General features: G+C 41.5%; 2 protein-coding genes across 2 annotated transcripts; one reads left to right on the top strand and one right to left on the bottom strand.

Moving 5' to 3' along the window:
- Positions 1-466: 466 nt before the first annotated feature.
- On the bottom strand, positions 467-6,306 carry RAD1 (RAD1 checkpoint DNA exonuclease). The gene is made up of 5 exons (XM_014875589.2): positions 6,041-6,306; positions 4,372-4,480; positions 3,490-3,748; positions 3,042-3,140; positions 467-2,725 (listed from the first exon to the last, which is right to left on the bottom strand). The coding sequence occupies exons 1-5, from the start codon at positions 6,233-6,235 to the stop codon at positions 2,551-2,553; spliced, it is 837 nt and encodes a 278-aa protein (XP_014731075.1). The 5' UTR covers positions 6,236-6,306; the 3' UTR covers positions 467-2,550.
- Positions 6,307-6,340: 34 nt separating this feature from the next.
- On the top strand, positions 6,341-10,960 carry BRIX1 (biogenesis of ribosomes BRX1). Its single transcript, XM_014875587.2, has 10 exons — positions 6,341-6,563; positions 7,251-7,362; positions 7,738-7,781; positions 8,424-8,494; positions 8,874-8,923; positions 9,012-9,085; positions 9,185-9,235; positions 9,515-9,616; positions 10,125-10,253; positions 10,565-10,960. Exons 1-10 carry the CDS (start codon positions 6,372-6,374, stop codon positions 10,832-10,834), a joined length of 1,095 nt encoding a protein of 364 aa, XP_014731073.1. The 5' UTR covers positions 6,341-6,371; the 3' UTR covers positions 10,835-10,960.
- The last annotated feature ends 1,534 nt before the right edge of the window (positions 10,961-12,494 follow it).

The raw sequence follows: 12,494 nt of genomic DNA, 5'->3' as shown, positions 1-12,494 counted from the left end.
TCTGTGATACTACTAAAAGAAGAAAACATGAGCTGAACATTTATTCTGCTGCAGGTTTCCTGTAAAGTCTTGTTAAATAGCAGAAACAAATGTACTAAAGGTAACCTGAGTTCTGGATCCCATGCAAAGTGTAGCAGGAAAGCTAATGCAGCAATGGATATCTGCAGAATTTAAGTAACTTACTAGGTCAAAAAGATGCAGTGCCCTTCCAGTCATCATCCTCCTCTCCACCCTTTTTATTTTACTGTTTGAATGCAGAAATGTAATCGAATACATCACAGATGGAGCCTAAATCAACTCACTGTCTTTCAGCACCAAATCTGTAGCCCAAACTTCTCATGTTCTTGTCTCCCTAAAACCATACCCATGAAATCAAAAATGCACCAGCACTCCCCTACCTCTGTGAGCCTAGGCCAGGACTCAGCCTATTTGGGGTACAGACATTAAGTCCTGCATAAACCATATGTGTCTTTGATATATTTATTTATTTACATTTATTTAACAATTTATTAAATGCAAGTTATTTTCTGGTATTTTGTGGTGTTCTAACTTCTTAGCATATTACTTCCATGACCATGTTTGTAGGCTAATCATCAAAAGTACTATTTCAAGACAATAAATCTGTAGACACAATACATCTGTAGGCAATTATATAAAAATTCAAATGTTAAGCCACAATTCCTGAACACAATACAAGAAAGTTGGATATTCTAAAATAAATCACACCAAGAAAGTGGTATGCTCTTCATTTTTATCCTGTCATCCAGGGATTATGTAAATCATCCTGGATACTCAGTAGTCAGGGACAGCAATAATAATTCCCAATGAGACTGTAACTTTTTTCATTGAAGAAATTGACACAGCAAGCCAGAACGAAGTTCATTTAAACTTGTCATTAGTATACTTTAGTTTGGAAAAAAAACCCCAGTGAATAAAAGTAATTTAGAATATTAGATATCTATGTCAGCCTCATAGTAAAAAAAAATTGTAATTGTTTATAAATTTCATTTGTAAATATGAATTTATAAGTTATATATAAACAACTTTACTGTAAACTTTATTGCAATAAATGGATGATTTGCACAAAAAACAACAAAAGCCAACGGTTAACACTGTGCATTCGAGAAGTATATTCTTGCTGGCATAAGCAAGAGGTGAAAAATTTTCCACGAAAGTATTTTAAACTTAAAATAAACCCAAAGAGTTTAGTGAATTGTGGAGCAATCGCTTGGTAACATATGAATACACTGTTTTCCATAGAAAACAAAGCAAGACCTCATCTGACAGACAACAAACACTACAGCAGTCTAAAGCTGCAGAAACCGTCTGCAGATTGGTGACTCTTCCATCCCATCCCGCAGCAGAGGCAGGGAGGGCTCAGTCTCTCCGTGTGATCTGCAGACTCTGCAGATCCAGTCCAGTGCCTGGCTGCTCCCAGGTACCTCCTGTTCTGAGCAGGTTGGTTGGTGTGAAAGGACAAGTGGACTTCTGACCTAAACACAACCCATCTGCTGTTCTGGAAGTGAGATCCTTTTCCTGGCAGAAAACTGCCCAGGAACCACACTCGCTTTCAGTGAGCATGAGGGCAGCCTCATTTTTAGCAGTGATTTGAAAACACTGCTCCATGGAACACAGGCAGATATTCCCCTGCTGCAGTTTAGGAAAAAGGCTACAGAGAAGGCAAATTAATTTAATAAATAATTTTCAATATGAAACTGTTCTTTCTCACGATTGTTGACATCACCAGCAGAGAGCAGCAGAGTAAGAGCTGGGACGTGAATATACAGAAACAGTTCAGCTGCAGCATTCTTGCAGATGTGTAATAAACCACTGATCCAAAACAATGATGTTGCCAGAACAGTTATGAGTAATGAGTCAGTAAATCCTGGCTTCTATATCAATTTACCAATTCAACATCAGTTTGCAGACAAAATGGTAAATTGGTGTCAGATGGAAATCCAAGGAATTAAGTTATATTAAGAATTAATCAAGATGAGGAGAAGCCTAGTGGCTTCACTGACATAACATGTCAGCATTTGCCAACAAGAAACCACCTGCTGCTATTAAGAGATCAGTTTGAAAATGTTGCTCTCTTTCAAGACAAATTTGGTTTTAAGTCACTGAAAGTTAACTGGCTAACATACAGCCAGTATTCAGATTTTCCCTTGTGTAATTGCTTACTAAAAGCCAAAGGCAAAAAACATAACACAAACAAAAATTCTTGGAGAACACTGTAAAAAGCATCAATGTATTACACAAACAGTACTTTAACATCTGTGCTGGAAGCATCTGATGTCTATAGGACATCAACTCCCCCTTCTAAAGCTTTTTCAGCTTTAGTTTGAGTCAAGGCTAAGAATGTTTGCAGTGGAAGAAAATGAAAGTCTTCAGCTTTCTTATTCCAGAGTTAAAATATAAAGACAATATTACCTCTATCAAACTTTACAGCTTTCATTTAGTTTTGTAAAAAAATATAATCTTTTATATAACCAAAAATTATTACAGACGCCAGCACACACACACCAGCACACACACACCTACAGTTCTGCCTCACTCAGTGATGTCCTCATCAGGGCAACAATAGTATTCCACAAAACAGATCTGTCCATCTTCATTCCTAATCATATACTGCAGTGAAAGAAATCCTTGAGCATCTGTTCGAATGGACACTTTACAAGACAAAGCCAGTGCCTTTGTGGATGGTTTAAGCAAAGAAATCTTGTACCTGCAGGAGAAAAAACAGTAAGATGAGAAAAATACATTGTGCAAAGAGGAGCTGAAACATTAGTAATTAATAAAGACCCAGAATAAACAAAAAACAATTAGGAACATGCTTATTTGGTCTTTACTTGGTGAAAACATTAAATTGCCCTTGTCAGCACTTAGCTTTTGATTACAGACACAGACTTTTATCAGATGGAGAATATTTTTGGTCCCCATACTAAGAAAATAAATGTTACAGTAATGCAAAAATAGTTTTTCAACTTCCCAGCAAGAATGCATGACCTGGCATAGAGGGCATCAGTCACAGACTTTCTAACCTGTTTGTCTGGGTCTGGGTACAGTGGAATGCTTCCATCAAATCAGAGTCCTTAGGGTAGTCTAGATGTGCACTTCCAGCATTTCCAAAAGTGGATAACCTGCAAGCAAAAAGCACAATCTCAAAATACCTGATGAGAGCTCTGTAAAAACTCACCAAAATTAGTCATTGTACGTATCTCAATGACTGTTTCACAAAACACTGCTGTTTGTTTCACTTTATTTAATCAAAATTGCTAAACTGTCCACACCAGTGTCATATTTACCAGGTTGTCAATACACTCATTACTATGTTAATTAGAGCATATACTGTCATTTATTACTCATTACAATTCTTCCTGAAATGAACCAGTATTCTAAAATAGTTCCTCTCTCTCCACCATGAAAACTTCCAGTCCTCACCAAAGGAAGTGAAGCATGAACATGTGAGATGAAAGCTGTTTCTAGTACCTGAAGTAGGGTTTATCTGGAGACATGGTAATCTGCAGAACTTCACTGGTCATATCCAGTTCAGCAAATGCTTCTCGTAGTCCCTCTGACTGCAGGATAATTTTATTAACAACCTTTGTACTGCAGAAATCAAAATCTAGCAACTCATCAGATTCTTGAGTGTTGATTTTGCACACTGTTACTACTCCTCCTTCTTCCAAGAATAACATCAGGGGATACCCATAGCCTTGATAACACATTCTAAGGGCTGTTGATGTTCCTGAAAAAGAGAACATTCCACAGAGAGCATAGCTAAGACATTTGACCACTTTAGAAAACTCACATTTTTCTGGCACAAGGGGAACAGATCAATTTGATTCACCTTGTTTGGTTCCAGCCTTCAATACGTTACTGAAGTACACTTAGTGCTACCTCCTATATACCCTCTGAAATGCTAATAGTTATGCAGTTATGTCTGTACACAACTCAAGTCCAAATAATTTCACCCACCAGACAGGAAACAACAGCTGTGACAATGAAGACATGCTATAAATAGTTTAGAGGAATTGGAAAATGCTCTTGGCATTCTGGCTCTCTCTGGCTCACATCATCTTTCCTTACTGCTCTTGTTAGTTGTGCAACCCAAACTTCAGTCACACCCTCATGCTGCAGGTTATCACCACCCAAACCTCTGGATTCCCAAAATCACAGTGCTCTTTAGTACACCCGATTTAGATCTCTAGGTCAGCCACAACCAAACCCGCAGAGGAATGAGGAGTTCAGTGCAGAGCTGCGAGGGTAGAACTGCTCAGAAAGCTGTCATGGTATCACTCCACTCCACCTGAGCACCCATCCTGCAGTGCCCACACAGCCTGGCGTGGATTCATGGAAAATATACCACACCTGGCAAGGAGCTGGTTCCGAAAATGGTGAGGCAGTCCAGAAGAACAGCCAAGCTGATCCGGAACATCACCGATTCCTCCTGAACAGAAAATTCCTGAAAAATTTCTGCCTGCAAGTTAAAGCAAAGAGATGAAAAGTTGGGAATTTCTGCAATTGTTTTAGTTTGCACTTCAAAGTTTCCCTTTCAGAAATCAGTACAATACAAAGTGATTCCTACATGCAACACAGCATCAACTATAGAAAAATGGGTCTTCATCCTCAAACCTAGGAAAACACAATCAGGCCACACTTGAAACAAGGTTGGATGGCACAAACATGAAATCCTAAACACTTGTTTTCTACGGTTTAAGCACAAGACACAAGCGTTAAAGCCTAGAGCCTCTTACTCCTAGAGCTGGAAACATCCAGGGAACTATACAACGTATCACTCTTCTCCAGTAACAATACTTACTTTTCTCACTCTCAGAGCACGAATAAACATTCCAAATACGAGAAGTACATCATTACAGAACAGGACAGTGACTTCAGCACTCTGAAATATGTGCTGAACCCTGCCTTTGACTATCCTGATGGGGGTAAACTGCTCCACGTTATCCTGTTTGTCACTGGCACTGACTGCTTGTGGCACCTACAAAGCAGCAGAGAATCTCAGAAACAGAAGAGAGTATCTCAGAAACAAAGCATGGTGGCATTTTGGAAAAGCTGCTTTTGGAAAAGTAATTTCTTATTTTCCTGGCAGCCCAGAGGGAAAACTGGGGTGCTTTGAGCACAGCACAAACATCTTCAATCAAGTGTCTGTGAATCTGTACTCTTTCACAGTTGACATAAATCCAACCTTTTGGCTTTGGGATGAGCTATAAAAACACATAAAGAGGGATTTCATGAGCACTTGTTTGTGCAACTAAGCACAGCATGGCCAGAAGGAGCCGTGAGTTTGGCAGGCACCAATGCATTAGATGAGGGTGCAAACCCACTACAGTGTCAGGTATGCAGGGATGTACTGGGTGCAGGGTTTGGAACTGCAGCAGCATGGACACCCATAAACAAGGGCAGCCTCACCATGGCCCTTCCTCCACGCCAGCTCAGGCACTTCTGCCTTGGGTCCAGCAAAGTCTCCCCTTCTCTGCAGGTGAGCACATGGAATCGTTAGGGTTGGAAGGGACCTCTGGAGATCATCCAGTCCAACCCCTCTGCCAAGGCAAGGTCACCTCGAGAAGGTGACACAGGAACTCAACCAGCCAGGGTTTGAATGCCTGCAGAGAAGGAGACTCCACAACCTCCCTGGAATTCTGTTCCAGTGCTCCGCCACCCTTAATGTAAAGAAGTTCCTCCTCATGTTGAGGGGAAGCTTCGGTGTTTTAGTTTATGCTCACTGCTCTCCTTCCTGCCAATGGTCACCACAGAAGGGAGTCTGGTACCATCTTCTTGGCACACATCTTTGAGATACTTATATGCATTAATGAGATTCTCCCCCAGTCATCTCTTCTCCAGACTAATCAGGCCCAGCTCCTGCAGGCTCTCCTCACAACAGAGATGCTCTAGTCCTTTAATCATCTTTGCGGCCTCCGCTGGACCCTCTCCAATGGCTCCTCGTCCTCCCGGTGCTGCGACAGCGGCGGTAACCTGTGCAGGGTGTGTAGCAGCCGTGCCCTCGCCCATGTCCCCGTACCTGGATGAAGGCGTTGGCCTGGATGCACTTGGCATCCTCCACCGTGACGCGCAGCCCGCTGGCCGTGGCCAGGCAGGTGGCGTGGTCCTGGAAGTGCACGGCCCGCAGGAGGCTGGACAGGTGCCGGGCGTTGTCCAGGCTGGCGGACAGCGCGTAGCGCTCGGCGCTGGCGGGCGGCTGCGCCGAGAACGGCATGGCCGGACAGCGGGAGCGCTGCGGGCGGGAGCGAGCACAGCAAACCGCGGAGCGCGGGCACGGCGAGCGCAGGAAGTGAGGTCACAGCGCAGGAAACGCGACACCGGAAGTGGGGCCGGCGAGTACCGAGCCCGGCATGGCGTGGGGACAGATGGCGGCCAAGAGGAAACGTGGAGCGCTGGCCGCGGGGAAGGCGAAGCGCGCCAGGAGGGCCCCGAGCGCGGGGAAGGCGGCGCCGGAGGGCGGCCCGCGGGAGCGGAGCATCCCGCCGCAGGAAAACAACGGCATCCCGCCGCAGGAATACAGCATCCCGCCGCCCGTGTCCCAGGTACCGCCGCTCGGCCCGGGGCACCGGCCTCCTGTCCGCTCTGAGGGAGCGCGACTGCTGAGCCGGGACAGAGAGCTTTATTCGTAATCCTTCATAATATCTGCGCAAGTGAAAGTAAACGTGGCACTGGGTTGTTTTCGTGGGAATGCGCGAAAAGCGCTGTTCTGGCGGGTGTCGATGGGATGTGTTAGCTCAGTCTCAGAAATATTTAAAAGAGTTGGACAATTCTGTTGTGTACAGAGGCTGTATGGAAATTGAGCCTGTTCCATTTAGAGATCCTACGGGGAAGGTTTCGGTAATTGCTTGTAAGAAAAACGTAAAGTACTGCGTGTAAACACGAAGGTTTCGCAATATCGACAGGATTAGCTGGGCTGTGCACTGAGGCTGCCCCTGAGCCCATTTTGCAGGAAAATAAGCGATGCACGTGGCTTTTTAGTATTTCGGTGGAAGTGAAAGGCCGTGCCTGGGAGTGGATCAGGATGAGGACAGTTCCTCCTGTAAAAGCTCCCCTGTTCTGTAGGGAAGTCTCCACTCTTGCTGGGAGCGTGGTTCTGTCTGGGCGGGCAGATAAAAACAAAGGTTCGTGCTGTATCATTCTGTATTTACTGCCCAAACTTTTATTTTTATTGCGTTATAACAGTATTAAGGCTAGAAGCTTCGGACATAACTGTCGTGTCTTTTTTTTAGGGCAAGTGGAAAAACAAGGAGCGAGTGCTGATATTCTCCTCACGTGGAATTAATTTCAGGACAAGACACCTAATGCAGGACTTAAGGACATTGATGCCTCACTCTAAAGCAGGTGGGGGTTGAGCATCTATACTTTGAGAATACTTTTAAGCCAAGAGCTCTTAGGAACATGTTCTTTTATTTTAAAAAAACGTGGCACAGAAGAGTTTTGATGAAACTTGTATCTTAAACAAGCACTTTTTGAGCCAACACGTACAGCAATTGTTGGCATCATTATATTTTCTGGGAAATCCTATGGCATCAGTCTCAAACCTGCACAGTTAGTTTTGTTGCTATGTTTATTTATTCCATATCATGACAGAAGCAACTTGATAATTACCCTTGCATTTATAAACTAGTAAATTTTTTCCAAAAAACCTTACTGTTAGAAGAATCTCTTGTATTAAATTGGTTTTCCAGCCTTGTAAATGTTGGTTTTGTCTTCCAGATACTAAAATGGACCGTAAAGACCAGTTATTTGTAATCAATGAGGTAATTTAAGATTTATATTGGTGTTATTTTATTTTATTTTCTATGGGAATTCAGTGTGCAAGGAAAAGGGGCAGCCAAGGTCAGTGTTACTTCATAGGTGAAAATTATGGCTATTATCCAAAAAGCACTCATGTTTAAACACGAAGTTGACTTTTGATAAATAAAACCAGAATGAAACTTTTTAATTAGATACAGATTTTCATCTTGAATAAATACAGCATAATGTGCTTTTCTGTGTAGGTAGAAGGTGTAGTACAGCTTATACTTGAACAATGCAGGACACAAATATGCAGCCAGCCAAATTTAGTAGGACATAGATAGTTCTAAACCTAGAACCTCATGTCTCAGCTCCTGCTCTTGTGTTTGTATGCTGGAGAGCTTATCAGGTTGTTTGTAGCCTTAATGAAGTTATTACTCCTTGTAGTAAGTGCGTGAGATTTTAAAAAAACAATCACAACCCCAAAAAAACCAACAAAGAAAACCACCAAAATTTGGTTTCAATAGGTGTAATTTAATAAGACAAGATCTTTGCTTTTGAACTTGCATTTTAGAGAGAGGAAAATATTAGAGATGAATGTAGAAAGTTTAAAAAAAATGTCTTCAGAATGATTGTAAACAGCTAATTTGGTGTGTGTTGTGTAGGTATGTGAAATGAAAAACTGCAATAAGTGCATCTTTTTTGAAGCCAAGAAGAAACAGGATCTCTACATGTGGTAAGGAAATGTTGTTTTGTTACATTCCTGTTTATAGCTGCAGATGCTTCATTTCTAGCTGAAGTTTCCTGTTATAGAAGTGAAGATGCATGAAATAGTGCTGCTTTGTTAAATTTGTTCTAATACTGCACTTCTGTGGATAGTGCAAATTTACAATGCATGACCAGCTTTTGGAGGCTGTTTGCAGAAGCATTTTACAAAATCATTTAGAAAAGAAGCGTTTATGAGCGCATTAAAGGAACTCAGTACAGCTATAGAAGTGACAGAAACTACTTCAGCGCAGGAATAAGTGGTTGGGATGTAGTGTGGAAATCCAGCATGTCTTCTGGCTGCTGTTAACATTTTTCTTTCTCTGTTCCCTACCACCTGTCTTCTGCAGGCTTTCAAACACACCACATGGACCTTCTGCTAAATTCTTGGTGCAGAATGGTAAGCTGGTGGACATTATTATGTTTGTATTCTTGCTGTTTTGTCGGAAAGGTTTTTTATAAGTAATAACTTTTTTTAATCACTGTAGTTCACACACTGGCTGAATTGAAGATGACAGGAAATTGCTTAAGGGGTTCAAGACCCCTTTTGTCTTTTGATCCAGTAAGTGCAGATTTTATTTCATTTGGGTATGTTTTCATTCTTCTTGCATGACTGTTGCACTTAGCCTTTTATGTAAAGTAACAGTTTTATTCTTTGTAGATATTTGACAGAGAGCCACACTATGCCCTGCTGAAAGAATTGTTTATTCAGGTCAGTCTGATATTTCTTCATTGGGGCTGTTTTTTGGCATACTTGAAGATGGCAAGTTTTTTTTTTCAAATAGCAGTTTTACACTTCTGAACTTTGAAAATAGCACAAAGGATTGGGATCATATTCTTACGATTAGACTCAGACATTTGTTCTTAAGTTTTGGGTTATGAAATGTAACCTGGGTTTGGGATCTTAATGAATTAAAAGGAGTTGAAATTGGGCCATTTGTATTTGACCTCTTAAACTGCAGATGTTCAGAAACACTGTCTTTTATTGCAGATATTTGGTACACCACAGTACCACCCCAAAAGCCAGCCTTTTGTTGATCATGTTTTCACCTTCACCATCACTGATGAAAGGATCTGGTTTCGCAATTACCAGGTGAGTGGTCTCTCTTAGCTCTTCAGAAGGAGCTCAGTGGAGTAATTTCATATTAAATCCATTAGTTAAGATAATAATCACTATTACTCTTATCAGGATATACCAGCCCCTAATGCTTGCAGATTCAGTGTTCTGAAATGATTTACCTAATACCATATCTCTGGAGAGATCTGTTTCACTGAACTTGCATTCACTGAGTCATGATTCTGTGAGGGATGTCTTGGTAACAGTGCATACTATCCAAGGCCTAAACTGTGCCTTAACCTAAATTGCTGCTTTGACCCAAAGTTCCACCTTTCTGTAGAAGGAATTCACAAATACCAAGTACTCCAAAAGCTTGCTTGAATTTCAAAGAACTGCTTTATGTACAGAACTGGGTTTATACAAATCTGGCTAATCAGGTACTGTATCTCAGATTTTAATTCAGTTGTGTATTGCAAGGTGCCTGCAAGGTCATATGCTTTGATTCAATCTGTGAGAAATGGAGAAAGTTTTCTTTTTGTTGCAGATAATAGAAGAAGATGCATCTCTAGTTGAAATTGGGCCTCGTTTTGTCCTGAACCTAATAAAAATCTTCCGAGGTAGCTTTGGAGGACCAACTCTATATGAAAATCCTCATTACCAGTCCCCAAATATGGTAAGCAGCTCGGTCTTTGTTTTCTGTTTCATTTAGCAACGAATTTGAAAACCACCCTTGCAGTCAGTCTGTGCAGGAGCATCAAGTATGCCTTTCCCCATGGCCTTTTGTAGTCCCCTAAACTGACAGTTTGAGAACAGAGTAGTTTTGTAATCATGAAATCAATGCAGGATCATGTCAACTGAAAACATGATGTTACAGTGAGGGTCTTGACGATTAAGCAGAGAAATTAGAATGTGTTTCTTTAATACCAGATTTCTTCCATCTTGCTTATTTGAAATATGATGAAATTTAAATTCTTATTTTTATAGCATCGCCGGCTGATAAGATTGTCAGTGGCAGCTAAGTTTAGAGAGAAGCAGCAAGTGAAAGAAGTGCAAAAGATTAAGAAAAAAGGGACTAAGGTCCTTGTTGAAGAAGATCCTACTGAAGTGGTCTTTGAAACTCCAGCTGAAGAGAAGCCAGTGGAAATACAGCTTGTGAAACCAGAGTCAAAGCCAATTGTTAAAGATAAGAAGAAGCTACGTAAAATTCAGAGGAAGAAGCAAAAAAAGCTATTCAGAACTGAAGGATCTGCATAGGTGTTACAAGGGATGGAACTTCATACAATATCAACTGAATATTGTAAATATTTGAATTTACATTGTACAGACAAACATGTCTGAACTTCAGTTTTTAAGTAAACAAAACATACATTTCTTTATAAACATTGAGTTTGCATTCTTTTATTTTCTTCTGGGATTCTGCGTTTTAAGAAATAACATGTTATCCCATTCAACCTGGCCTTAAACACTTCAGGGATGGGTCATCTACAACCTCTCTGGACAAGTTCTCTGGTGCTATTTCTTTATTACAAACCTTTAATCTAGTTCACAGCTCCTGACCTCGTGACCTGGTTCTTCCACTGACTAGTTTTGTCTCCCTGTGCACTCCCTCAAACTTTCTTGTATTTCAAAATCTTGCTTGTGCCAGGTTTCTATTTGATTACTCTGTTTTCAATTTCCAGCATCTTAATGCTGAAAGGACACAACTGGCTTAAGAGGAAGCTGACCTGTTGAGGGAAATCCCATATAGCTTGAGCAGCAAAGTGGTCTGTGTTCCATATGATTGGAAAGAAAGGCTGGTGGATATATAGGCATGTGCTCAGTTCACACAGTCTAATAAATAGACACAGTTGCATTGGAAAGGACCCCCAGCAGTGTCATGAGCCCAACCTAACTCCTTGCAGAACTAAGTAACACTAAGTCATGATTGAGGTCATCATCCAGACCCTCTTTAACTTGACAGGCTTGGTGCCATGATCACTTCCCTGGGAACTAACCACCCTGTGTGTAAAGAACCTTGGTGTCCAACTGCAATTTACCCTGGCACATTTGTGGTTTAACCCCAGCTGGCAACTCAGCCCAGGTTTTAGTGGGTTATAGCTGTGAGTTTTTGGTGGTTTTTGGGTTTTTAGTTTAGAGTAGGTTTGAATAATATTAAGAAAAGGGGAAAAAATATAGTTTAGGGAGTTTTTTTGTTTTAGTTAGTTAAAATTAATTAAGAGTAAAAGGTGTTCCTTTTTGTTTACTGTAGATAATAGAGTTTGTGGGGGAGTAAGCTGCCTGCTCACTCTCCCTTGGTAGGGCGTAGAAGATAATCAGAAGCGTAGAAGTGAAAACTTCTGAGTTGAGATACAGACTGTTTAGCAAACAACAAAGCGGTTGTTTAGCAAACAACAAAGCTTTTTGTAAAGCCATGCACAGAAGCAAAACAAAACAAAGAATTTATCTACTGTGTCCTGTGGCAGTCACCTCCCAGGAAAGCTGGGCTCCATCACATGTAAGAGTGACTCAGGAAGACAAATGTGTCACTGTGAATGTTCCCCCCTTCTTCCCCCAGATTTGTATGCTGAGCATGGTGCCATGTTGTGTGACATACCCCTGCAGCCAGCTGGGGTGAGCTGCCCTGGCTGCATTCCCCCCTCTCAGTTTCTTGTGCACCCCTCTCTGGTGGGTGGGATGAGAAGCAGAAAAGGCTGAGTCTGAGCACTGCTCAGCAATAATGCAAGCATTTCTGTTACTATCAACACAACATTAGTGTTTTCAGCACAAATCCAGAACACTGCTCCCTACTGCTACTGTGGTGAAAATTGACTCTATTACAGCCAAAACCTCTGACAAAGGTGTACATTGGAGTGAGGTCCTTCCCCCCCAAGCTGAACAAGTCATGTCACCTCAGCTGTGCTCAAGTCTTTTTCTC

The sequence above is a fragment of the Sturnus vulgaris genome, chromosome Z (assembly GCF_052056855.1).
Source record: "Sturnus vulgaris isolate bStuVul1 chromosome Z, bStuVul1.hap1, whole genome shotgun sequence".
Taxonomy (NCBI): domain Eukaryota; kingdom Metazoa; phylum Chordata; class Aves; order Passeriformes; family Sturnidae; genus Sturnus; species Sturnus vulgaris.
The sequence above is the reverse complement of the archived record's forward strand: the minus strand, read 5'-3'. Positions and strand labels throughout refer to the sequence as shown.

Bases quoted from the DNA above. Each gene is read 5' to 3' on its own strand.
- RAD1 (XM_014875589.2), bottom strand. From the start codon at position 6,235: ATGCCGTTCTCGGCGCAGCCGCCCGCCAGCGCCGAGCGCTACGCGCTG. The intron at 4,481-6,040 runs GTACGGGGACAT...TTTAACTTGCAG, and splicing joins AGGCCAACGCCTTCATCCAG to GCAGAAATTTTTCAGGAATT. The intron at 2,726-3,041 runs GTTAGAAAGTCT...TTTCTCCTGCAG, and splicing joins ACCCAGACCCAGACAAACAG to GTACAAGATTTCTTTGCTTA.
- BRIX1 (XM_014875587.2), top strand. From the start codon at position 6,372: ATGGCGTGGGGACAGATGGCGGCCAAGAGGAAACGTGGAGCGCTGGCC. The intron at 8,924-9,011 runs GTAAGCTGGTGG...TAATCACTGTAG, and splicing joins TAAATTCTTGGTGCAGAATG to TTCACACACTGGCTGAATTG. The intron at 9,617-10,124 runs GTGAGTGGTCTC...TTTTTGTTGCAG, and splicing joins TCTGGTTTCGCAATTACCAG to ATAATAGAAGAAGATGCATC.